General features: G+C 55.7%; 1 protein-coding gene across 2 annotated transcripts in view; it reads right to left on the bottom strand.

Annotated features, from left to right (window-relative positions):
- Positions 1 to 25459, bottom strand: part of VANGL1 (VANGL planar cell polarity protein 1) — a 50280-nt gene that overhangs the window by 8092 nt on the left and 16729 nt on the right. For both annotated transcript variants that reach the window (XM_028502689.2, XM_036015910.1), the window contains exons 4-7: positions 21412 to 22019; positions 4906 to 5039; positions 3324 to 3456; positions 2291 to 2525 (exon numbers count right to left, since the gene is read on the bottom strand). In XM_028502689.2, coding sequence (XP_028358490.1) covers positions 2291 to 2525; positions 3324 to 3456; positions 4906 to 5039; positions 21412 to 22019 — 1110 coding nt within the window. The remainder of the gene's footprint in view (positions 1 to 2290; positions 2526 to 3323; positions 3457 to 4905; positions 5040 to 21411; positions 22020 to 25459) is intronic.

Here is a 25459-nt window from a genome sequence, read left to right as displayed (position 1 = left end):
GAAAAAGAAACAACTCAATACTGAGGAAATAAGTTTAATAAGATAATTTATAGAAGAATCAAAAGAACATTAAACCATGAAAGATATTCTATCCCATCAAAAATTAAAGAACTATGAATTCAAACAATGAAAACGTTTTTCCTTCTCTTAGATGGGCAATGATGAAAAAGAATGGTAACACCCAACGCTGTCAAGTGTGGGAGGGAAATAAACGGTCTCACCCCACCCCAGGGGCGAAGTGTCAAAGGCCACGCCCCTTGGAAGGCCAATTTGGCAGATCTCTGCCTCTGAACCAGCTGTTCCTGGCCTGGAGATGCATCCTCCAGAAACACTTGCACGAATGCACAAAAACATATGTAGAAGAGAGAGCCACGGCAACGCTGTTTGGACCAGGAGTTGGCAAACTTTTCTCTAAATGTAAATATTTTCATCTTTGCAAGCCATTCTCTGCCACAGCTACTCAGCTCAGCCTGTGCGGAGAGAAAGCAGCCGCAGGAGATATGTAAATACAATAGGGCGTGGCCACGTTCCGATCATACTGATGAACAAAAACAGCCAACCCCCGGGTGTAGACTCAGGAAAGATCTTAATCCAAAAGTGTATCAGTAGACAATCCCGTAAGTAAGTCACGGTCTTCAGTAGAATGAGATTCGGCTATTAGAGTGAGTCTGATCTGTAGGACAGAGATCGGGGGTCCTGACGTGGAAAGACGGCCAAGAGGGCTGAGTGAATCACATACATGTAAATGGTACCGTTTCTGTCTGTCCCCCTTTCCGTTTGAAACACACACCCATGCACACACGCACACACCCCAGTCCGCATCGGTAAGCACTGCTCGTGCTAGGGGAACGGAACTTCACTCTGTACATTTCCCCAGTCCTTAATCTTTGGATTTGTCTACAAAGGTTGTTATTTTTAATTCAGAAAAGCACGCATTTTTTTACATGAGAAAGAAAGCCACTGGGAAACATGACAAAATCTTGAAAAAAAGGAGAACAGCCTCCGTGGACGGCACACGCTCCCACTTTGCACGCGCTGCCACGCGGCACCCAATCCCGGCCTCCGTGTTCAAGCCGTTTTGTGGCTGCTGTTTGTAACTGAATATTCTCACAGAGAGTCTTCCGTGCTTAGCAGGTGCTAGGCAGGCCATAATTTGTAAGCTGCTGTTCTATTTTTAAGTTATTTTGTTGGGAGTTATTACAGATTCCTTTGCGAAAATCACCTGCATGCATATTCATGTGTATCTGTGATTGTGCTGAGTACTTTTTTTAATGAGAGTCAAAGAATATGGAAATCTGATAGCTTTTTTTACTGAATATTTCTGTGTTGTTTCCCTGAGGACTGTTACTGGTTGGTGACAATGTAAACAGCAGTAGTTACCTGTCTGCATAGGACATTGTAGGGACACAGGTCCTTACACTAATAAATAATAGCAGCTCCCAAATGCTATGTGTGTATTATATGCCAACCTCTCACTCCAAGTCACATCACCATATTTAACAGAAGTCTCACACAACAACCCTATCAGGTAGATACTGTTATCACCCCTGTTTTATAAAGGAGGAAACAAGTGTAGAGTAACTTATGCGAAGTCATAAACCAATCAAGGGGTAGAGCCAGGATTTGAACTCACTTCAGTCTGAAGAGAGCCCATTTGCTAAACCCTTACACTATTTTGTCTCCCTGGCCACCTCCCTCTATTAGATTTGTGACTATTTCTCGTAGTAGCCCTGAAAGCGTGCTCATATCATAATCAAAAGACCATTCAGTAAAACTAACTGCACAACATCCAAAACGCCTTACCAAGTGATGGCATTTCTTCTACCACTAATAATAAAAGCCATCTATTGGGTCCTTACCATATAACAGGCACTATTCTAAGCACCTCACACGAAAGAACGCCTTTATTTCTCACAACAACCCAGTGAAGTGGTTATCAGTAGTATCCCCAATTTACAGATCAGGAAACTGAGGCACAGAGGCCTGAAGCTGCTGCCCTAGGTTTCTCAGCTAGTTGGCAGAGCAGCGAGGTTGGAATGAGGCATCTTGGCTCTGGAACCCCCGAGGACCCCCAAGGGCTACCTGTGCCGTCTCCACGTGAGAGTCTCTCCTGTGCTTGAATGTGGAGGCCCTCAAAGGTGCATCTAAACACCAACTATACCCAAATACTGCTGTGAAATAAGTGAGAATCCCGAGTTCTGATTAGTTGCTGTTTCAAAGAAGCCTGTGCTTTGGCCACTCCTGCCCCCTCCCCCGCCACAACAGGACGCGAGGCTGGGCCACACCGCACCTTCGGGGTCATGCTGTTGGTGATGCAGAAGGCCAGGTGCTGCAGGATGCTCTCCATGCTGTGATAGTGCTGCTGGCGTGTGGTGCGCAGGTACTTCTGCAGGGCCCGGGCCATGGACGGGAAGATGGCCTGGGCGGCCTCCCTGGGGTCCATCACCTCCCCGGGGGCCTTCTGCTGCTCCTCAGCCTGCAGGCGCTGGATGTGGATGAAGGCCTCCTCCACCGCGACCACCAGCCTGGGGACGGGAAACGTCAGGGTGGGATGTGGGGACCGGGTCACTGGGACCCGGAAGGACTCCTGCCCTCCTGCCACGCCCCCGCCCGCCACCGGCTCCCCCGAGGCCCCCATCTTTAGGCTGGCACTCCAGGTGGAGGGGAGCAGAGAGGGAAAAGGGAGGCAAACACAAAAGTAACTCGTGGAACGGGGGCTATGGGGAGCGAGGAGGACGGAGGCCTAGGACTTGGGGACGACCTCTGTCCTCAATCCTGCCACTAACGTGCTCAGGAGACTCGCGTCAGCCCGACCAGGGAGGGTTAGTTAGATGAAGCGAGTTCCAAGGCCCCTCAGCTCTGCGTGGTAGCTGGTGGTGCCAGAGCCACCTTACAGAGAACCAGAGCTGTCTCCCTGCCACTCCAGGCGTCACACCAGCACGCGTGATGGAAAACACCTCCGACCGCTTCAGAGGATCAGATCTTGGAAACCAGCAAAGGGCCTGGGGGTGCAGGGCGGGGCCACTCCAAGTGTGGGCTGTGGGCCTGCTGCTGAGGCTCAGCTGGGAATTTGTGAGAAATGCCAATTCTCGGGCCCAAGTCCAGACCTACTGGACAGGAAGTGGCCTTTGTGGGCGGGGGTCTGATGTAAGGAGACCCTGGCGCTGCTCACACATACAGGACTTCGAGAAACACTACAGCAAGATCCACTCCGAAGGCTCAAGCAGCAGGTCACGTTCATAGAGTGAAATCTCACTCTAGTTATTAAAGAAAAGGAAAAACAAAGTGCACGAGAGCGGGGCCGCTGCCGGGGGACGGGATACCTTGCTCTCCGCTTCTTCACCCGCCGCTCGTGTTCCGCCTCCTCGTAGTACAGCTCGTTGTGGCTCGAGTCCCTGCGGCGCGCCGCGGCGGCGATCATGGCCCGGGACTGGCCGGCGGCGTTGTTGCTGGGGCCTTTGGGGCAAGGACAGCGGAGGGAGAGGAGTTTTAATGCCGTGGGGCCGTGAAACGGGGCGGAACACAAGTACCGCGGTCTGCCGTGACTGTCCACCCGTCCCCTGGGAAGCACAGCCACCAGTCCCAAAGGTGACTCCCCTCGAGGGTGGACGGTCCCCTGCTTCTCATTCGATGTGCTCGTGAGAGGCAGAAGTCTCCCCAAAGCCCGACTGGAGCCGTGCAAACAGCAAAAGGACCCAGAAGGTGATGAGGAATGCACGACAGTGAAAACGCTGGCTGCAAGTAAGACACTGTGGAGATGTTCCTTACATCTGCCACAGAAAGGCTCGGAGTGGCCCTCAGGGCAGCCGGAACATCACGTTTCACCCGAGAGACTGTGAGCGAGAACGAGGGGATGGGAGAACGAGGACGGAGCCAAAGCAAAGTCTGGGGACCCGGGGACACTGCGTGCATGCAACAAAACAAGTGCTGCGAGAATGTCACAGTGGCCACAGTGTTTAGGGAAAACACCCAGTGCTGGAGAACTTGCAGAACGGCCCGTGCGTTCTGAGTGAACGGACTCAGAAGCCCTGGTCCACTTCCCTGGACCACTGTCCGCCTTGACCTTTCGGAAAGCCGAGGCACATCTCATGCTTTTTCTCAGGTTTCGCCCACTTGGCCCGGGAGCTGGTGTCACTGGCGAAATGCGCCAGTCCTTCAGGATTCACGCGAGAGTGCACATCTCATTAGCCAAAAATAATAATAAAATAAAAATTTTAAATTGGGAGGGTATTATGTCACCGCCAGAACTGACACCATCTATAAATCACCGGACTTGCTAACAACATGATCCTCTTGCAGGGTTTGCAAAGCTCTCGCCTTGCCCCAAGCTGCCCAGCAAGAAATGACACCGCGTCCCGTTTCCTGCACGTAACCATCTGATAGCCCGAAACGGCCCTGACGTCCCCAGCCTGGCCTCTGGCCGCCCGCCACCCACTCAACTCCAGCTCCTTGGCAGGGCTGAGAAGCTCCTGTAAATGAGTGTCTCACCAGATGCCTGAACTGTGGAGAATTATCCAGTCTCCAGGGACCTGGGTGGCTGAGCCTTGGGGTGTGTTATCTACATTCTGAAAAGAAGCCCTTGCCCAATAGCTTTCAATATGAGATGTTCCCAGCAGGAGGCAGGGAATACACACACATCACTATTGTTTTCCATCATAAAATCCCCAAATGAATGAACCTCCCACAGATGCAGGCCATAAATCAACATTCCTCTGAAAATGAGTGCCAGAGAGAGAGAGAGAGAGAGACTGTCCTGAAGTGAGAATGAACCACAGCGACAAGCACAGAGAAGAGGCAGAGCCAGAACCAGACCCAGAGGGGCCGTGAACCTTCCTGCAGGGTGTAAGCTGCACAGTGCCCCAGCGGCCCCTACACCCACTAGAGACCCCGTTTCCAGGCACGTACCATCCACATTGTAGACCTTCAGCCCCGCCATGTGCTTGGCTGCTCGGAACTTGGAGGCTGTTAGGAGGTTGGGGTTATAGATGGTGAAATCTTTATAGTAATTTTCCAGAACCACCAATGCTGCTCGCTGGATACTGGAAAAAAAAAGGGAGGGGGGGGGTGGGAGATGCAAAATTAATGCAAAGCTTTTTCACTGAATAAGTAGGTCTTAAGTGAAAAAACAAAACAAAACAAAACCCTCTTTGGAAGTCAGGTACAATACCAGAGCACCAAGGCTAACCTCGCCCAGGAGGCTGCTGGGTTTCACCGCACTTGTGTCTCCAGGGTTAAAGGTGAAGTTAAGTCCTATTGTCAAGTGGCTCTGGGGCCCTCTGTCCCGGGCCGCGCCATGAGCGAGACCCCATCCGGCCAGTAGTTGAGAAAGGAGTAGGTTATACCTTAGATTTGTTCAGGCCACACAGAACTTTCCTATGCCCCCCAGTTGACAAAAGAGGAAAGCGAGGACCCCCAAGTGGTCAAGTCACTTTCGGATGGCCGCAGAGCTCCTGAGTGAGAGACCACGGTGTGGACCCAGGGTCCCCAGGTGCCCATGCAGCGCTGCCCCCCACCCCAAGGCATCTCAGGGCCCCACCCAGGGCGGAGAGCGCTGGGAAGAGGCTGCTGCAGACATGAGTGAATCCTGATTCCTCCTCCCAGCTCCCCCGGGCCAGCTGGTTCGCTCCAGGGTCCTGCGACCTCTAACCGCGCACCTGGGAGAACGGGCAGGAGCGGAGATGAGGAAATGCCGACGGGGACCACAGGGGTGGTGGGGGAGGGTGCCCACACGCAGTACTGGCAGCAGAGGGACCTGCGGCTCCTGGCCTCAGGTGCAGGGCAGGTCTACCCGCCTCCCCTCCTTAGACCCCGGCCGTCACTCAAGGGAAGCAAATCGCAGTTCACACGTCTGTGCCCCGCCCAACAGAGCGCGTGTTTCCCAGAGACAAGGGCCGAGACTCCAGTCCGCATTCACAGACCTCCAGCTTCCTTCCCCGCGACGCGTGGGCCCCGTGGGACCGGGTCCGCATGGACGCCGACCGCCATCGTGCAGAACCGCAGCTCCTTGCATCCTGCCCTTCACATTCTCCTTCCTGGGTCTCCTCCAAGTGGATGGGCTCGCAGGGGCTGTCTGTAGCAGCCCAACTGCCATGTGGTGCTCCGCGTGGCTCAGGGGTCTTCCCTCGACACATGACAGCGCCGGCCCTAACCTTTCCGCCGGACACTTTGCCAACCCCACCCTTCAGCTCCTCTTGGGACTCTGCCCCCGGAGTTGAACACAGAGTCTAAAAACCACCTCCAAGTCAGTCAGCTAACCTCCTCAACAGCAGAGTCTTGGCAAAGCTTTCTTACTCGTACCCCCCCAGTGACCGGCGACCTGCGTTCAGCTGGTGTCTAGTATGCACCTAGATGTACGCACTCCGGCGAGACCGACCTTGTACAATGGTCACATGAGACTGCTAGGAGCAAGTCCGCGTTTTGAAAGCCTTAGTCATTCAGTTATGTGGCCGCTCACTCATCACTTTCACATTTAAGTGCCTCCCTCTGCCGAGCCCCGGGAATGCCAAGATAAGGCGGAAGGCGCTTCTCCATAGCCAGGCGTCCTCGGAATGAAGTCCTGTGACAGCCAGAGGGAACACGCACGGGGCGCTCGGAGGAAGCACGGAGAAAGCTGACCTGCGGGCGGGTGCAGGCAGCTCCCCGAGGAGGGGATGTGGTCCTCGGGCGGAGGTCTGTGTGCCACAGAAGTCCGCTGGTGCTGACGCCCCGTGGATCCTGGGCTCGGACGGCCCCGTCTCCTCCTGGCCTGTCTCCGGTGTCTCCGAAGGGGGCCAGAGCTTCCTCACCTCACATTCCACTCACAGGCGGACCACGGCCTCTCCTTGACGGTGCACATTCAAACACCCCCTCCCCGCACCCATGCCGCCTCCCACCCCGGTGCCCCGGGTTCTCCAGAGTTCCTGGGCAGGGGGAGACCCGGAGCCCTCCGCACAGAAATAAGTCCGTTCAAGACACAGGCGGGCTGGGGCGCAAATATCCCATCCCACGCCTGTACCCTGGCGTGGGAACATCTCCGGGGGCCTGGATATCAGCAGGCAAGTGCTTCCCCAATCAAAATGTAAGAATCAAAAGGCAACTCAGAGGTTGTCCTCAGGCCCATCCTCAAAACAAACCCTCTGTGGCTGCGGGCTCGGCTTTTCCCCTCAGCCAGGCTGCGAGGAGGGGCCCAGGGGACCCCGAGAACTCGGCCCAGGCCTTCGAGGCAGGCGAGGCGAGGCTGGATGGGAGCCTGGTGGCCCTTCACCCCGAAACCACAGACAGTGCCCTCTGCTGCCCCGGGGGGTGTCTGTCCTGCAGGGGGTCCCTGGCTGGGGCGCACAGCCCGTCACCGTCCAGCACGCACAGCCCGACTCATGCCACAGCCCCAGGGGCCCCAGGAGCACCAGGGGTGGGGCAGATAACCTGGGGCGGGAGCCTCTGATGTCACCTGCACCTGCATAGACCTCGCAGTTTTCCACATGCCCAAGAACTTGCACTCAGCAAAACCCAACTACGGGCAAAGCTCAGACAGTGCTCTCTTCCTCCAGTGCCATCACCTCAACAGAGGTTCCAGAAGGCCCAGAATGGCCCAGTTGCCCCAGAAGCAGCTGTGGATCTGGCCAGCCCCCAGGCTGACCAGCAACCGTGGGAGCTGAGGGACTGACAGGGGAGGTCTGGAAAAGCCCCTAACCGCCTTCGCCCAAGAGAACGCCTGGGCCACACTCGACATGTCAGGGATACCGGGGCGTGCAGAGCTCCACAGAACTGAAGCCAACACAGAACTGAAACGCCTGACTCAAATAAAACGGTCGTGAGATCTGGACTGAACGCCACGGTGTCTCTCTTCACCTTGTCAAAGAGCGAGAACTAGGTAACAGGAAGCAAGTCTCGCTGGTGACTCAGGAAGATCCCCACGTGCATTAACGAGGAGCTGGGCTTCAAGTGGAGCAGGGGGAAGAGGTAAGACCCGTAGGAGGTGGGGGTGGGGTGGGGGGGGGAGGGTGCGTCCCCACGCCCCATGCAGCAGAGCGGTCTGAGTCACCAGGCTGCCACACCTCCTCCCCGCACCCTCCCTTACTGGGGGCTATCGACGCACCACTCTGCTGTCCGCCCAGCTCTGCTGTCCGCCGGCCGCCTCGGGCACCGGCTGTGTTCTCACGCACCCTCGGCTCCGGTGTAAGTAGGGAGGACGGGCTGCCAGGGCCCCGGGGCAGGGCTCTGCTCCAGCTAAGTGGTACCTGCCGCAGCGCAGGCACCTGATGTCTATTTCAGTCCAGAGCCAAAGACCTCTTTCCTTGCCCTTCTGCCTCCTGATTTCATGCTCTGGATCAGTTGAGTTTGTTACATAACTGGCTTGAGGTTAAAAGTAACATTTGAATGTGTTATTTGGCTTCCCAGCAAAAGAAAAAACAATTCAGCACCTACTGAGGGGACATCCGTGGGACACCCCGGCATCAGCCCAAGTCGCGGCCCCACGGCGTCAGCGGCCAGGCCCCTCTCCTCTGCCAGTGTCCAGCTCAGCGCCTTCCTGCTTCTACTCTTCAGCCAGAGCAGGACCGACTTCTTTCAGGACGTCTTCTCCAACTCTCCAGTCTTCGGTGGCCCGTCCCCAAACCCACAGCACGAGCAGCTACCACCTGTCGCCAGTAGTGTCTTGAGGTGTGCTAGCCTCCTCCTCACCAGGTCCATGAGTCCCCACAGACAAGTGACGCCTCCGCTGACTTCCCCACGGGAGGTAACTCCTACGGGCTCAGCTTGCTCATTTAGGAAACCCTAGGCTCCCACAGGTACGGGATGCATCCTGAGCATCTATTTTGTGAAACCATGGAGTTTCAGAAGCAAAAGGAATCTCAGAGATGAACAAAAGCAAACCCTTCGACTGGTCCCAGTCTGTCAGCCAGTTCACCTCTGGGGAAGGAGGAGGCAAGCAAACCCCAGGTGGAGAGAAAGCTGCCATCCTTCTTATCACTGTCGCAGTCAGAGAGACAGCTGACGCCCGGTGTCGCAGACAGGCGGAGTCTGATGTGCCCGCTGGGGACAGGGCCCCATCAAAATCTCTCGGGGAGGAGCACTCTCCCAAGATAGGGGCCTCTGAACGCAATGCACATCAGCTGCCACACCCTCCTGCACCGCCATCCAGGGAGCTGCCCTTGCACAGACCACACGGAGGGGCGGGACAATGCACAAACCCAAATACAGGAAGCCCAGACACGCATGTGGAAAGACAGCATATGATTAATGAAACATTCAACTCTGTTCGGTCTAGGCTGGTCCGAACTCAAATTCATGGAAGAGTCTGGGCAGCAATGGGCCAGCACCAGTGGCCGGGGGAATTCGACAGTCACCCCCAAATGTGAAACACAACCAGTGCCCAGGTGGCCTCCCTGGTTGATTTTCTTTTCAGGACAAAGAGGTGCCACTTCCAGTGCCACTGACGACTGTTACATGCGGCCATGGCAACGGGGAGTGGGGCTCTCACCCTCGTGCTCCACTTCTTGAACAGGCTGGGAGAGAAGCAACCCCAAAGATGGTTTAAATGTTAGTTCATAAAAATCTCCAAGACGCGTTTTGACAGCTAGATCCTAAAAATAACAGCAAGAGCAAATGAACGGCCTCCCCCCACGCTCCGGGCGTGACTGCTGTGGGGAAGGTGTGCGCCGTGCAAATGGCCCTGGCTTTGGCCCCAGACAATGTGACTCTTGGCTCTTTCATTCATTCTTTGACCTTGAACAAATTATAACTCATCTCTCCAAACGCCAGGCTCTTCATCTGCAGGACGGGAAAAACAACACAGAAAGCCCTGCTGTAACAACACAAGCCAACCCCAAACCGCTCCACTGTGTAAACATGCATCACACCAGGATCACTGAGAAGGCTGGGGCAGTCTGGTGCGGGTGGCTAGCCAAGAACCCTGGTGACAAAATGCAACACGCAGATACACCGGGTTCTGGCTGAAGTCTGGTGCCAGTCGCCTCCTGGGCTTAAACAGCCATGGAGATGACTCCAACTCCGGTGACTTTCCCAGGCTTCAAAGGCAGCGGGCACGCAGGCCAGGAAAAATAGCAGAGCCTCACTCTGCACTTCCCTGCTTCCCCAGGAGGAGCTGCCTGTCTGGTTTGGGTCTGTTCTGAAGATTAAATGAGATGATGTATTTCAAAGTGCTCGGCCCAAAGCAAACGGCTCACAAAGGATGGCACCGAGAGCTTATGCTGGGGAGGCCCATCTGTCCCTTGGGTGTGGCTGTCCCACCCTCCCCATCAAGGACCCACCCCGAGGGACCTGTGGCAGGAGGCGAGCCAAGGTGGGCCCTCCTCCGCACAGGTTTCCGTAGGAACGCAGACCACCAGGCTATGCTGCCCTCTGTTTCTGACGCAGCATTCCCTGCCGACGCTCTGCTGCCTGCGGTCAAGCCTAGTGAAAGGGAGGCCTCCGTGGCACACGAAGCAGATAAAGCACTGGCCTCCGAGGGAGAAGGCCTGGATTCCAGGTCTGACGCTGCGGCTTTGTGACTCCCCCTTTCCTGGCCTGCGATGCAGAGAGAACACCAGCTCTTCCACGTGCTTGTTGAGAAGAGCGAGAGACGTGATGCCAGCGAAAGCATGTGTAAACTACAAAGGATTGGACGAACCTAAAATATCATGTTACCGAGTGTGCGCACTCTGCAGCAGGCTGGGGGCTGCCTCTGGGCCTCGGAGCGCGACCCACTCTCCCACTGAGTCACAGCCTTCCGCTCTACACCAAACGCAGAGAATCTTTGTGTTTGGCCGAGCAGAGACACAGGATGGAAGGAACCCCAGTCCATCCAGGCCAAACCCCAATCGGCACACCGATTCTCTTGACGACACCCCAGGCAGCCTCCGGCCTCTGCCAGAAAGGAAAAGTCAGTCTCCGACTTGGTCCTGAAATGACCTTTCAGTTCCACCCACTGCTCCACCCACGGCTTCCTTCTGGACCAGGCCCCTCTTTCTGGCGAGAGCCCATCCACCACTTGAAAAAAAGGAGTGTGTGTATCCTCCCTTTCACTCTTGGTTTGCAGATAAGGCGCTGAGGCCTAGAAAAGCAAGTGTGTACACTGTAGACAGACATGCACGCACACACATGCATGTATGCACACGTGTACTCACACACATGCGTGTGCACATGCACACAGTTGTCCATTTCCTGTTCATTCCCTGTCCCCTGGATTTGATCGTGGCTCCTGCCATCAAACAAACACAGGCCACTAAAGTCAGAAATGTTAAGGCTTCAGCATGCATCCAGCCCAAGGCCCTTAGGTTTTAGCGGCTTTAGCTTCTTCCAGGTCGGGGAGGAAGGCCGTCCTTGACAGGGTTGGGGGAGAAGCCTCACACAGGTTTTAGCCCCTTCTTTTCAAATATTAGTCTGCTTCCTTTGGCTCTGTCAACAGAAAAGCTCTCTTCACGTGAAAAATGTGAAAGCACATCATCCACGCTAACATCCCACGTACGTGCCCCCTGCCACCGCTCTGATCACCGAGGCGTGGGCTGGCAGGAAGCATCACAGACAGGGTCCCAGGCCCAGAGCTGACCCCATGAGAACACCTGTGTTCTTTAGGGCCAGAAGGGAGGAGGCAGGTAAAGGGCAAGGAGGGCTAAGGTGAGAGGGGGTCAGGAGGGACTGGGAGTGACAAGCGGGAGTGTATGGTGGTGGGTGGGAGACGTGAGCCCACCGTGAAGACCCAAAGGACACCACCAGTAAGGGCTGCTGAGGCCCCAAGGCCACCCCGTCCCCCGCTCTGTAAGGTGCGCCTGCCCTGGTGGCTGCATCTGAGGCCTGACCCCAGGGTGCTGGAGAAAACTCTACAATGCAGAGCCCAAATGAAAGCTGATTCAGCTTTCCTTGCAAACTCCCAACTCGAGGGAGCCGGCGGACGCCCTTGGTTTTACCTGACCGACTTCTCCCCGGAAGAGTCAACAAGACTCCAACCTGGGCGTGTGGGCGTGACCGCCCCGACTTGGAGATAAGCTGGCTGGCCTGACAAAGAGCCAGGGCGATTTGCAGCAATATTCGCGTGAGTCCCAGAGACGCAAACATAATTAGCCCCTGAGCGCTGCCGCCGCCTCCGCTGAGAGCCAGGCACATGCCTGTCTACGTCTCCCGGCCCTCCCACCTTTTAATTAAAATGTTTGTCTACAGCTGCGTGTGGGGAGGTGGCCGACACAAATCCCACACAGAGCACAGGTAATGATCACCTGGGAACTTGAGAACGGGGAGGAGAAAAAACTGGAATCTGCTTGTGTTTCTTGACAGATCTAGGTTAGACTGAAGACAGATCTGGAAGGCAGGCTGGACTGTTCTGGGACTTTGTCTCGACAGAGCAGGTGGGACACCCAGGGCTGCCTGAGATCCTGAGACGGGGGCAGGTCGGATCCTGGGAGGGGCCGGGTCAGCGGCCTGGCCCTGCCCTGCCCTGCCCTGCCCTGCCGGCTCCTCTGCGACGGGGGAACTTCAGGGGCCAAGTTCTCTGAATCAACACTTGCGAGCTGGAAAGAGTCCCTGGCCCAGGCTTTGAATACTGGACCTGCAGACAAGCCCTGCAGGCGTCCCCACCGAAGGGCAGCCAACGGAGACTCGAAGCGGGACGCCCACACCCACAGCTCGCAGGAGGCAGAACCCACGGCGTTGGGACGTCACAGAGCGGCCCCCGCAGTGCCGTCGGGGGAAGCACCGAGAGCGAGTGTCCGTGCCCCATCCTGTCCCGTGTCAGCTTCTGCTAACGCAGTGTGACCCTGGGAAGGCCCTCTCTAATCGCACAGGCAAACCGCACCACGGTGTGCCCAGAGCAGACCTGGGAGGGGTCGGCGAGGACTAGACGCGGCCAGCGGCCGCAGGCAACGACCTGGTTCTGCTGGTCTCAGGAACTAAGCAGCAGGGAGCTGTCACACGTATCATCCCCCTTGGCCATGGGCGGCTCTGAGTGCGGTGACAGCATTGAGACAGCCTCCTCCTGAGATGATCCAGCCACGGCTGGCTGGCTGGCTGTCCAGCTGTCTTGCCTACAGCAGCAAGATGCTGGCAGACCTCTTAAAATGGAGGGGACCTGCAAGACACACTTCCTCTAAGTGACCGGTCTGGTGGCTGCAGCCCCACTTCCAGGCTGGGGTGCAGACCACGTCACACCGCTACCCCCCTGCCCAGCCCGACCTCGGCAGCACCTGCCCCCTGGGATGGCAACTCAGCCTCTCCAACGCTTCCCATTACTGTGCTCAATCACACCAGATAAAGGTCCGAGACCACTGCCCGCTTAGTTAGAGTTCTCTAAGGGGGATATTTCAGAGGGACCAAGCACCTTCGGTCCCTCCCAGGACGCCCGACAGGTCTTCTCTTACCCGGCCTCACCTCCCTCAGCACCGAGACCGCTGGGCCTGGGAACAACTAAGGGGCACACAGTGAGGAAACTGGGGGCCTCTGCCTGCAGACACTGAGCAGAGCCGGGCAGCGGCAGGGCAGGGCAAGCAGGTCCCTGCCCCTCTGCCCTGTTGTGCGTCAGCGTCTCGCACGCACCGTGTCAGATCACACCCATCCTCTGATGGGTGGGCGTGCAGAACCCCGGGCCCGGCCCCAGCGGGAGTCCTTCAGGGGAAGGAACGGCACGCCATTCGGGGCACAGATCCGCCGCCAGCCCTGCCTGTGGCCCCTGCAGGAAGGCCGCCCACCCCAGCTGCACACCCACTGGATCCTTCCCCTCCGTGGCCGAGCTCTGTGGGGGTGGCTCCCCTGGGCCTCGGGGCGAGCCTTGGGGCGGACGCCGTGCGAGGGAGGCACCCCAGCTGTGGCCCATGCCAGCGGGCAGCTGCACAAACACGGGCCACAGTGCCCAGCGCCTTCCATCAAGCTGCACCCCAGGGCCAGGGCACAGCGGCCACTCTGCGCCCACCTGCGGATCCTCCCCCAGAGCTACTCCTCAGCTCTCACTCGCTACGGTCCTGTGCTTTGTCAGGCAGTGGGGGTGACACCTGGCAAGCACCCTCACTCACTAAGCAGCAGTGAAACAAAACGCACATTTGTAAAAAAGTGAAATTGTCTATGAAATCACGATTATAAACAACAAGGCTGTTTAAAAACACCCCCCGACTTCACCACCTACAGGGCTGGGTCCTCGGGACCCTGGATGCTGGTCTTGAACATGCGTGGGGGGCGGGCCCACGACCCAGTGATCCCAGTCCTAGAGGTCGTCTGACCCAGAATCGCAGACGTAAGATTTCCAGAGCAGCTGGAAAGATCCTGGAGTTACTGGAATAACCTTAATCTCCCCAGGAGACCCTCCCTTTTTCACTTCTCACTGGAAAATCAAAGTGCATCCAAGAGAAGCGAGGCCCTCCCCCCGCTCAGGCTGGGAGGCTGCAGGCGTGAGCTGGAGGAGGGGCGATGGGGGTTCTGTGCCACGCTGCGGCTGAGCGGTGCTCCTTGGTCCCCTGGTGTCCTGGGGCTTTGGGTCAGAAGGCCTCAGCGTCCCTAACCTGCTCCCACCTCAGCTCGGGCTGCCATGACAAACACCACAGCTCGAGAGGCTTAAACTTCAAACACTTATTTTCTCACAGCCCTGGAGCCTAGGAGTCCAGGACCAGGGTTTGGCCAATGTGGTTTCTGGTGTGGGGTCTCCTTCAGGCTGCCTTCACACAGGGCCTTTCCCGGTCCAAAGAGAGTGAGTGTGAAGCTCGCTGGTGTTCCTTCTCGTAAGGACACCAGTTTTAGCAGAACCGCGACTTCGTTTAACCTTCATTACTGCTCCAGAGGCCCCGTGTTCAAATACAGCCACACGGGGCTTCGGGCTTCCACCCATGAATTTTGGGTGACACAGTTCAGTCCCTTACGTCCCAACCCCCCACCCTCCCCAAATTCACGTCCTTCTCACATGCAGAGTATAATGATTCCGTCCCATCAGCCCCAGAGGTCTTAACTCATTCCAACACCCGCTGAGTCCGGAGTCTGAGTCTCATCCAGACCTCGTACGGGTGAGATGCCAGACGCAACTCACACCGCGGGGAAATTCCTCTCCGACTGTGAGCGCGTGGAACCAGACAAGGCACGTGTTTCCAAAACAGCAAGACGGGTCGGGCGCAGGACAGCCGTTCCCATTCCAGAAGGGAGAGGCTGGGAGGGAGGAAGGGGTGATGGGTCCAAGCAAGTTCAAAACCTAGCAGCGTCATTCCATCGGATAGTGACTCTTGAGAATATTCCTCTTTGGTCCAAGGCTCTGCGCCTCCTTCTTCCCTTTTCTTGAAGGACAGTGCATGTTAGCAGCCTTCCTTCCCTCTTCCCTTTGGTCCCGGCTGACCCTGTGTCCACTGGGACCACCTCCTCTGCGTTCCCGCTTCCCCGGGAACGGCCAATTCAATCCCCAGCTCATACCCACACTAATCTCTTCATCAGATGTTATCAAACGGGTGGGCACCCTCGCCTTGGTGCTCTCTTCAGGTCACGTTCCATCTTTTTTTTGTTTGTTTTTTGCAGTCTGGATAGGCTGAAACAATTACCGTATGAGTTCACTTTCCCATGGGATCTGAAGAACAATATAAATGAGCAAACAAACCAGAAACACACCCACATACAGAGGACAGACTGAGGGTTGCCAGAGGGGAGGGGGGCTGGGGGCTGTGTGAAAAAGATGAGTTGAGAAGTGCAGATCGGTAGTCATGAACCAGCCACGGGAGGTAACGCACAGCGTGGGGAGTACGGTAGGTAATGTGACAACAGTGTGCAGTACCAGGCGGGTACTGCAGATGTTGTGGGGGGAACACTTTGTAAAGTGTGCGACTGTCTAACCACCATGCTGCACATCTGAAACTAACACACAATAATAGTGAATATAAACTGTAATCAAAAAAAATTTTAATTAAAAAAAATTTGGATAGGCTCAGAATCTTCTGATTATTCCAGTTTGGATTCCTTTCTGCTTAACAGTTCCTTCTTCAAGTCACGTCTCTCCTCTTGCACTGCACTAGAAGGAGGAAGAAGGACCCAAGCTGCATCTTCAACGTTTTGCTTAGAAGTCTCCTCAGCTAAACACCCAGCGTCATCGGGCACAAGTTCTACCTGCCACAGACCACGAGGACGGGCACACAATTCAGCCAAGTTCTTTGCCACTCGATCACATGGACATCCTGTCCTGTTCCCCAGGATCCAAAAACAGGTTCCTCCGACCGATCTCTACCTGCAGACTCTGGGGGGAGGGACACACTCAGCCCATAGCAGTTCCTCTTCCGCACGGCCTCGCTGCGGTCCCACACGGTCAAAACCCCCACTGTTTGAAAAGCAAGCCGCGAACCACCTCTTCCACAGCACGGGTGGTTCTGTGGTCAGTGACCAGAGCCTGGATAAAGGGGTCCACGGTCAAGGCCAGTTTATAAGCTACCAGGGAGCTTCAGCAAAATGAAAGCCCCACAGAACGGGCCCCTGTGGACAGACAGGTTTGCAGAGGGCCGAGACGAGAGAATTCTCTCCGCAGTTGCGTCTTCAGTCTCTCCCCGCTGATGACGACCAGCCATCACCTTTCACTGATGCGCACATACCTCCTTAAGAAGAGCGCTCCCCCCACTTAAGAGATGTGACTCCTGGACTCCCTGAGGTAGAGAAGTCACTCACGGAATCTGCTGGCGCTCTGTGCGAAGTAGAACCAGCAGACAGGCTCTGAGGATGGCGGCCTGGCATGGCCGTGCGAGTCTCCCGCGTCCCGAACCCCAAGGAGCCAACCCGCCCAGGGCTCCCCACCTTGCACAGCCCTTTCTCTTTAAATCTGGGCTGGGGCTCGGACTTGCTCGGACAGGCGAATTCAGGGCGAGCGGTGCTGAGCCAGCTCCAGGGCGAAGCCTTAAAAGGTCCTGGGAGCGTCTGCTTCTGAGTCCTCAGGAGAGGGAGTCCAGCCACCCTCGTAAGAAACTACTCCCCAAAGCGGGCTCTCTGGGGGGCGGGGTGAGAACTGTGGGGTCCATGGGAAGGGAGAGAAGCCCAGCCCCAGCTGCCCCCCACACGCCTGCAGTCACACAGGGACCCCCCTGGACAGGCCAGCAAAAGACCCTCCCAGCTGAGCCCACCCACGGAACTGCGAGGAATCATAACAAAATAATAAAATGTTGTTTAATAAAAAGCCACCCCATGAAGTTCTGGGGTGGCGTTACACAGTATTGATAGACAGACAAAGAAGGCTTCTTTGGGACCAGGGCCATGCAGAGTGTTAAAAAGGTTAAAAAGCGTTAAAAAGGCTCACACCGGCTGCTGTGGTGCTAAGTCTGCTGACTGACCGAACAGGAGAACCGATGGGCTGAGAAACGGCTGCGGAGTGAGGGCCAGTCCGCAACCCTCCTCCTTCCCTCCCCACCAGCCCCACAGCTACGGGTTACACAGAATGGGGTGACGTATTAAAAATAGCACCCAACTTGCAACATGGTAAGCACTCAAAAATGCTTATGAGTTCATTTATGCACTCTTTTTTTTTAATCCTCACCCGAGGATATATTTATTGATTTTAGAGAAAGGGGGAGAGACAGAAAGGAAAAAAAAAAAGCACTTCAATATGAGAGAGAAACGTCGATCGGTTCCTTCCCACCTGAGCCCCACCTGGGGATTGAACTTGCAACCTTTTTGCCTTTGGGATGGTGCTCCAGCCAACTGAGCCATGCGGCCAGGCCCTCCGCACACTCTGACGGCAGTGCCGTGAACATGAGCATGTCTGTCCAGAAGCACTCTGGTGAAGCAGTTAGGACTGTTCTAGAACCAAAGAGCCTGGGCTCGGACCCTGGCCCCGACCATCCCAAGCTGCGTGGTCGCAGGCAGACAGCCTCCTGCACTCTGGGGAGCCTCGGCTTCTCCTCTGGGAACGGGGTGGCGGTGCTGACCCTAGAAGGTGCCAGCACTGGGGAAGGACTAAGTCAACTGTCAAGGTTTTCGTTGTTTGCATCTCGGAGCTGGTCAGCTACACTGGCTTCTGTGCTCCAGTAGCCACGGTGTTTACCTTTAAAGACTTCAAAATTGAGAAACTGCACCCTGGCCTGGCCGGTGGCTTACTTGGTTGGAGGGTTGTCCCACATGACAAAAGGTTGTGGGTTCGATTCCTGGTTGGACTAAGTACAGGAGGCAAACGGTATGTTTTTCTCTCTCGTGTTGCTATTTCTCTTTCTCTCTATCTCTAAAATCAATAAACGTATCCTTGGGTGAGGATTTAAAAAAAACCCTGAGAAATTACCAATTAGGATAATTAAATGTTATGTTTAGTCTCTTTTCTCTTCTGCATTTCTCCCTAAATACAGTTAGATCAAAACTCATTCATCTTTGGTAAAATCCTGGAAAAGCTGGCAACTCACTGTGAGGACGGGGCCAAGGAAAGCAACGGTGACACGTGTGGGCGGGGTCACAAATCAACCACGCTGAGGCGCCAGGACGCTGTGCAGAGCACAGGGCAGCATGTGGCCCACGGGAAGGTGGCCCCTGCGGCCCGCACAGGCCCCCTACCCTCCGGCTGGGGACCCTGCACGGTAAAGGGCGACCCGGTGGCACCGCCTGAGGAACGAAGGAGCCGGAATCCCCGAAAAGCCCCCTGGCTTCCCTCAGGCACCGGGCAAAGGTTAGGAAGTCTCTTAATCTACTTATGTTATCTCACTTTGTACGACAGTAACCTTTTACATTTCTGGACATTTTCAAATAAGCCGTGACTGCACTCCTGCCAACAAGCAGGGCCCCTGCAAAGACCTTTAATGAGAGCTAACCAGAAGCAGATTTTCTTTAAGAAACTAAAGAATAGGCGTCCTTTAGACAACTCTCAAAAATAGCTCAGCTGATTCAATGAAATCACCTTTGAACACAAAACCAAAAAGAGCCTCAGCCCAACAGGTCATTGCGGCAGGGAGGGCTTTACACAAAGGGTGTGTGCATGGAGGGGCCTGGGACCCCCGCGGGGCCTGGAAAACTGGCTGCCCTCGCCCCGGGGCCGCTCTTTGTCCATTCCGATCCCCCTTCCCTCCCGTCTGTTTCCACACTTCACAAAAGCGCTCCGAGGTTACATTTCTGGCCCAGCGGCTCTTCCAGCCACTGCTGGGTCCGGACCGGATTTAGCCCGAGCTCCGGCAGGTGACGCGCCCACACGGGCCCGCAGGGAGAGAGGCGGGCGTGCTCCGGCTCCAGACAATGGCGGGGCCGTGCAGGGCAGCAGGCTCAGGGCTCTGTGTGTGAACAAAGGCGCCTCTCCTTCTCCTGCCCTCTCTCCACCCCACAACCCGGTCTCCATGTGGGCGAGGCAGGGAGAGGGGAAACAGAATGCCCTGGAGAGGAGCCGAAAGGAGGACCCTGGGGCCACCTGGACATGCTCTCCCCCAGGGCTGCTGGACTCGGGAGCCTTCACGCCTCTCTGGGGTTAGCGGCTTCAGGGTCAGCAGGTGAAGACAAAAGGCTGTTGGTCATGGAGAGAACAACCATGAGAGGTCTGCAGCCCACCTGTGGGTCCCAGTGCTGTCAGCCCAGCCTCTCCCGCCCAGGCCCACCTGGCCCACCCTGGCCTGCAGAGCCGTGGGCAGCACAGTGGGTGAGGTACCAGCACCATTGCCAATTTCTGAAGCATCCCACAGGCACAGAGTTCATCCCCGCCCCAGGTCTCCCCACCCCATCCAGTCTTGGGGAGCGATGAAGAGCCCTGGAGGGGAGGTCACCCCACCGCCCCAGCCACTGGAGGTGAGAAGCCTGCCTTCCCTCCATCACCTCCGCAAGTGCTTCGCGCCAGCGTGGGCTGAGGCCGACACACAGAACCACAGTGGGCCTCCCTGCCGGTGTCTCGGCCACTTGGATTTACGCAGTCCCACAGGCCACTCCTTTCTACTGGGACCAGAGCAGGACCTTCTCCACCACTCACCCGCCCTCAAAGCCTGTCCTGTCCGAAGACAGACCGCGTCCCGCCGGGCTCTACGGCCACAGCCTGGAATCCCCTGTCCTGGGGGGTTCCCCCCTCCCACCCAGTTGCCTGAATGAGCAGCTGCCCCCTGCATGGCAGTGCGCTGGTTTCTCTCGGGGCGCAGAGGTCGAATGCAGCCACCCCGTCTCAGGGCCCCAGTCCCGGGCTCTGCACAGCACAGATATTTAATACAAGCCTTCTGCTCACACTCCAACATAAAATTCAGAAAAGTAAGCCATCTGAGCTTGCTGAGAGGCACCTAAAAGGACTGGAGGTGCCTGATTTTGCTGCCCAGAATGTGTGAATCAGATACTGATTCCCTACGAGGATGGGTCAGGCCGGCTGCAGCCCTGAACACTAAACCACCTGGTCCAAGATGGAGCAAGCTGCGCCCCGGCAGGGAGAGAGGGTGCGTGCCAACACCGAGATGGTCTGGCAGCGTGACCCCATCCAGACCGGTGCTGGGCCGTGTTCCTGGGCCCCAGCCAGAAATGTGACAAAGCCCACTGTCCTGATACCCACTCAGGTGTCCGCTGGCAGCTGCGACACCACAGCAGTGACGGCTGTGACGAACTGGTGACCAGGTGCCACGCAGGTTACACGCGTTGGCATACATGGCCTGGTGAGGCTGGAGAGCCCAGTGGGAGGGCAAGGTCAGATAAGGCAGGTGACGTGTTTGACAGGGAACCACGTCACTGCCAACAGTGAGCCAAGCTCCAGGCCAGGCACCGGGAGCACAAGGAGACAAGGCCCTGTCCCCCGGAGTCGTGGTTGGGGAAGAAAGGAAACGAGGCCAGTACACACCAGTGGGAAACACCTGAGTGAGGACCCTAACTCAGGCCCCGCGTGAGGACATTTGTGCAAATTACTGAAATCCCCCAAACACCCATTTCCTCATCTGTACAGAGGGATTAAAAATACTGAAATCGAAGGGTTCTTTGAAGACCCAACACGGCACTTTGTATCCAGTGCTTACCTTGGGATGGATCAAAATAAAATTTAAAAAAATGAATGATGACTATTGCTCTTTTAATTAGCCACAAAATAATCAGGTTTTATGCACTGATGTGAAGCATGACCTCTCAATGTATTTCTAACTTTTTCTCACGTATACATCTTCAGAACACCCAACCCTTACAAGTTGGAAGTCTCTTTCTCCTGCACTTGGTTCTGTACCGGAGGGTCCCCAGGGCGACCGTGTGATGTGCCACCCAAACCGAGGCACCGCCGAGAGAGGAGAAAACAGGAACGAAGAGTAATTCCATTGGCACAACAGGGTAAACCAGATGTACCATTTTGGGCAAATGGAATTGCTGATCGTGTAAACCATCATCACAGGCCAAGTTCAGGGACAAGGTCAGCAGCCATCACTACGTACCCTTTCTCCATCATTTTTGGGAGGTGCCAACAACACACACACACACACACACACACACACACACACACACAGCTCTCCTCCAACCTCCTCCGAGGAGTCACACCCCGGTCCTGGCCCTGGCACCTGCCGGAGACCTCCTGAGCGTCCCGTCGCCCCTTACCTCAGGTGCCCCAGGCTGTAGAAGCGGGACTCGCCGTCAGTGGAGCGGACCACCTGCAGCGTGAACATGGGCTGCAGCTGCCTCAGCTCCAGCAGGACGATGGCCAGGTAGTGGATGAAGAGGAGGGCGTCCACGAGCGAGACCGCGTATTGCACGATGCCCTGGTAGTTCCGGTCCCGAGAGTCCAAAATGCGGACCCCGTAAAACAGCCAATAGGAGACCACGAAGAGGAAGATGAGGACCAGCAGGAGGGCGCGGAACACAAACACCCGTGGCACGTCCGCCCTCTGCCTGCGGAAGAAGAGCGCCCAGGTCCCGATGAGCAGGATGAGGAGCTTGAACGCCACGGAGATGAAGAGTCCCTCGCAGATGGTGCCGCAAGGCTCCAGCTCGTCCCTCCACAGGATGGGGGGCAACAGGAGGAAGGCGATGGGGGTGAGGAAGACTAGGAGTCCGAGCGCCGCGGCGACGGCGAGGCCCAGGTAGCGCTTGCAGTCCAGCCCCACGCTGTCCTCCAGGTCCTTGCTGATTCTGGCGATGTCCTCCTGCGAGATGCTGTGCTCCGAGGTGCCCGTGACGGCCGTGGTGGTCTCTCCCCAGTTGTCATCCTGGCGGGGAGAACACAGGAGGGTGAAGAGCCACCCGCAGCGGCAGGCCCCTGGTGAAAAGCCACAAAGCGAGCACCTGGGGCCTGGTGGGCATGGAGGGCTCACCCTGTGGGACCCCCTCCCCAACATGCGTTTCCTAGAAAACAGGAGTTTAGCTCATTCAGTGCAGGCACTTGAAACTGTAACTACTTTCACTGAAATTTTCCAAAACGCATCGTCTATTTTACCTCTACAAACAGGGAGAGCGTAATCAGACCTTTCTGTGTGTGCGTCTGGGAGAACCCCACACCGGTTGCTGCTGCCTGGGCTGGAACCCCTTGACAGGCCTGGGGGAGTCTGGGGCTACTCGTCCTGCAGTACACAGCCTGCTGTTTCTTAGACTAACACATGGGGTTCGCCTGTGGCATGAGAAGAGAACACCCTCCGGTTCTTTCCTCCGGTTGTGCCTGGGTTACGGAGGCTTCCAAAGCCCACCTTCCGGAAGGGCCCCCAGGAGCGCCGGACAGAGGAAGGCAGAGCGAGGGAACTTACCTGGAATGAGTCAAAGCTGGCCTGCTGCGAGGACTCCCTTGTTTCTAAAAGCTCCTGAACAGTTTTAAGACCCACCGAGTAAACACCAGTGCCGACACTTCCCTGACAACGGTTCTCGCCAAACGAGCTGAGCCGATTCAAGTGCCTGGGGCCAGGGCAGCTGAAACTCTCTCCCTCATTCTCATGGCAAACGCAACATCAAAGGCAGGGCAATGCCAGGGTTATTACAATGTCTCTGTCTTCTACTTTCTTGCTTTCTCTCTCTTTTTAAACTCTGTGGTAGTTTCCAGTTAGAGCAATGAGTCCCTGCACTGAATGAGGTCCAGTTGCCAGGATTTTAAACAGTTTGTGAATTTGGCTGGCAACTCTGACTGCATTCAAAGCCACGGTGGAGCAAGGAGGCGATGAAAAGCCACATGGGGCCCCCAGGGGTTGGGCCTCCGAGCTTTGTGTACTAATACACGACTGAACTTGGAGAAAAGTCAGAGTGGGTCAAATGAACGTGTAAGACACCAACTTAGGAAAATCTAGTGTAATAGTTGAATCAGCGGGATAGATTTCCCTTAACCAAACAACAACCTCAAATCTAGTAAGGATAAAAACTACGAAGTGGACAGGCCACAACAAGCAGCAGCGGCAAAGGTCTTGACCTGTGGAGAAACAGGTGTCACGTTCACGGAGGAAGGCAACAGAGGCAACTGGGACTATTGAACACGGCCGGGGGAAGTACAGAAGGATACACTCACTCTTGAAGACTCATTGGGCAGTTTTGTATAAACTTAAATATATGGCCCAGCCATTCCACGTCCAGGTTTTTATCACAATAAATGAAAACATATGTCCACAAAAGACTTGTACGAGAACGTTTTAACAGTTTTATTCCTAATAGCCCCAAACACAGTGCAACCCAAATGTCTGTCCATCTGCAGAATGCGTAACAAATCGTGGTGTTTTGATACAATGGAACACCGCTCAGCAAAATACCAGAGAACGAACTGCGGAAACACCACGGCACAGCACGGACACATCTCAAAGTCATTATGCTGAGTGAAAAAAAAAAAAAGCCCAAAACAAAAGAATGTGACTCCAGTTACATCAAATTCTAAGGCAGGCAAAACTGATCTACAGAGTAGCAATCAACACAGGGCCCACAGGGCCTGCCTTGGAGGGGGGTGGGGGGGTGGGGCGGCGGCAGGGACTGACAGGAGGAACTCAAGAGGACTTCCTGGAGGAGGGAGCAGAAATACGTGTACTGACAGGAGTGTGGGCTACAGGGGGTTATTCGGCTCTTAACGTTTTTTCAAACCGTGCACGTTATATCTGTTCATTTCTCTGTATCCGAGTTTACTTCAGTTTTTTAAAAAGAAAAAAATGGCACGCAGAGAAAAAAAACAGCCACGCATTCGAGGAGGGACAACTTGCTCCAATACAAGGTGAGGTCACTGGCTCCCCGAAACCGTTTACTCTGGGACACTCTCCGTGAGGGCAGTTCTGGGGTCCACGTTCCGCACTGGGTGTAATATCCGGTTGGTCACCAATACTGGAAGCACTAGTAGTGTCCTGCGGTCACACTGCTGACCACCACGCTGCTCTGATTTGGCCACTCGCCTTTTTTCCTGCCAAAGAGACGCTCCCTAAACCCCCTTTGCATTTTCAGAATGTGGGCGCGTCTGTGCCGAAAACAGGTGGATGTCCAAAGGGCACTCTCAAGCCTGAGATTCTTAGAACAGCGAAAGGATCTAAGATCCCCTAATCCAAGCCCCCAGACTTTCAGTGTAGAAACGGAGGCCCCCCAAGGCGGTGACTGCCCAAGGTCCCAACGCTACTGAGAGGTACAGCCTCCAAAGGCCCAATTCAACGCTCTTCCCGCCGCGTCATCATCCTGGCGTAAACACCAAGAGCTTCCCGACGCAGCTACCAGACGCACAGAAGCCGCAAAGGAGAAATGCCTCCGTATGGAACACCAGCACCTCTGGGTCCACGTCTGGAAGGAAACCCACCCCCTGCAGCACCTAAGGGAGGTCCACTGTCAGGACTGGCCCCACCCATCCAACCACCCTCCACCCCTCCGACCCTGAACTACAGACCCGGACTCATCCCTGGACAAACCCCACACCCGTCCCCCTGCTGCGGCTGGGGGTTCCGAGAGCACCTTGTCTACGTGGGGAATTCTCAGTTCAGTCCATCTATCCGCTCATACGCGCACAGCCGGGTACACCCAACACCTACAGGCACACACGGATTTACCCGCAGTCCCGCGTCTGCACAGCCGTGTGTGCGTGCCTCGGGGGCCGGGGGCCGAGGCTGGACAGGCACCTGTTTCAAGAGCCGTGAAGGACACGCAACCGTGTTTCTGAGTGCAGCTCAGATGTTTACTTAACTCCGGTGGGCTGCCAGACAGTGGGGGCCCAGAGAGAAGAACCCGTAGAATGTTTTGCTCAGAAAATTCATAAACTACCAATACAGCTGACCCCTGAACGATGGGGGGTGAGGGGCACTGACACCCCCGCCCCGCGCACGGTCGAAGACCTGCGTACAGCTTTGACTCTCCCAAAACTTAGCTACTACCAGCCTACTGCTGGCCAGAAGCCTTACAAATAGCATGAACAGTGGATTAACACACATTTTGTACGTGTATCACTTCCTGTTTTCTTATAATAAAGTAAGCTACAGGAAATGCTATGAAGAAAGTCATAAGGAAGGGAAAAATGCATTTACAGGACTGTACTTACTTAATGAAAAAAATCCTCAACAGCTCAAGCCCGTGTTGTTCACGGGTCAACTGCACTTAAAAAATTGGGTGATTTCACATAAAATCCTGATTTCCAGCTTTTCTTAAATATGGCAAGGCGCACGGCAGAATCCCTGAGTCAGTGGGCAGGAGGATGTATCTGGGGCTGAGGAGCTGC

Source organism: Phyllostomus discolor, chromosome 14, assembly GCF_004126475.2.
Source record: "Phyllostomus discolor isolate MPI-MPIP mPhyDis1 chromosome 14, mPhyDis1.pri.v3, whole genome shotgun sequence".
Lineage (NCBI taxonomy): Eukaryota > Metazoa > Chordata > Mammalia > Chiroptera > Phyllostomidae > Phyllostomus > Phyllostomus discolor.
This window is presented reverse-complemented; position numbering and strand designations above follow the sequence as displayed.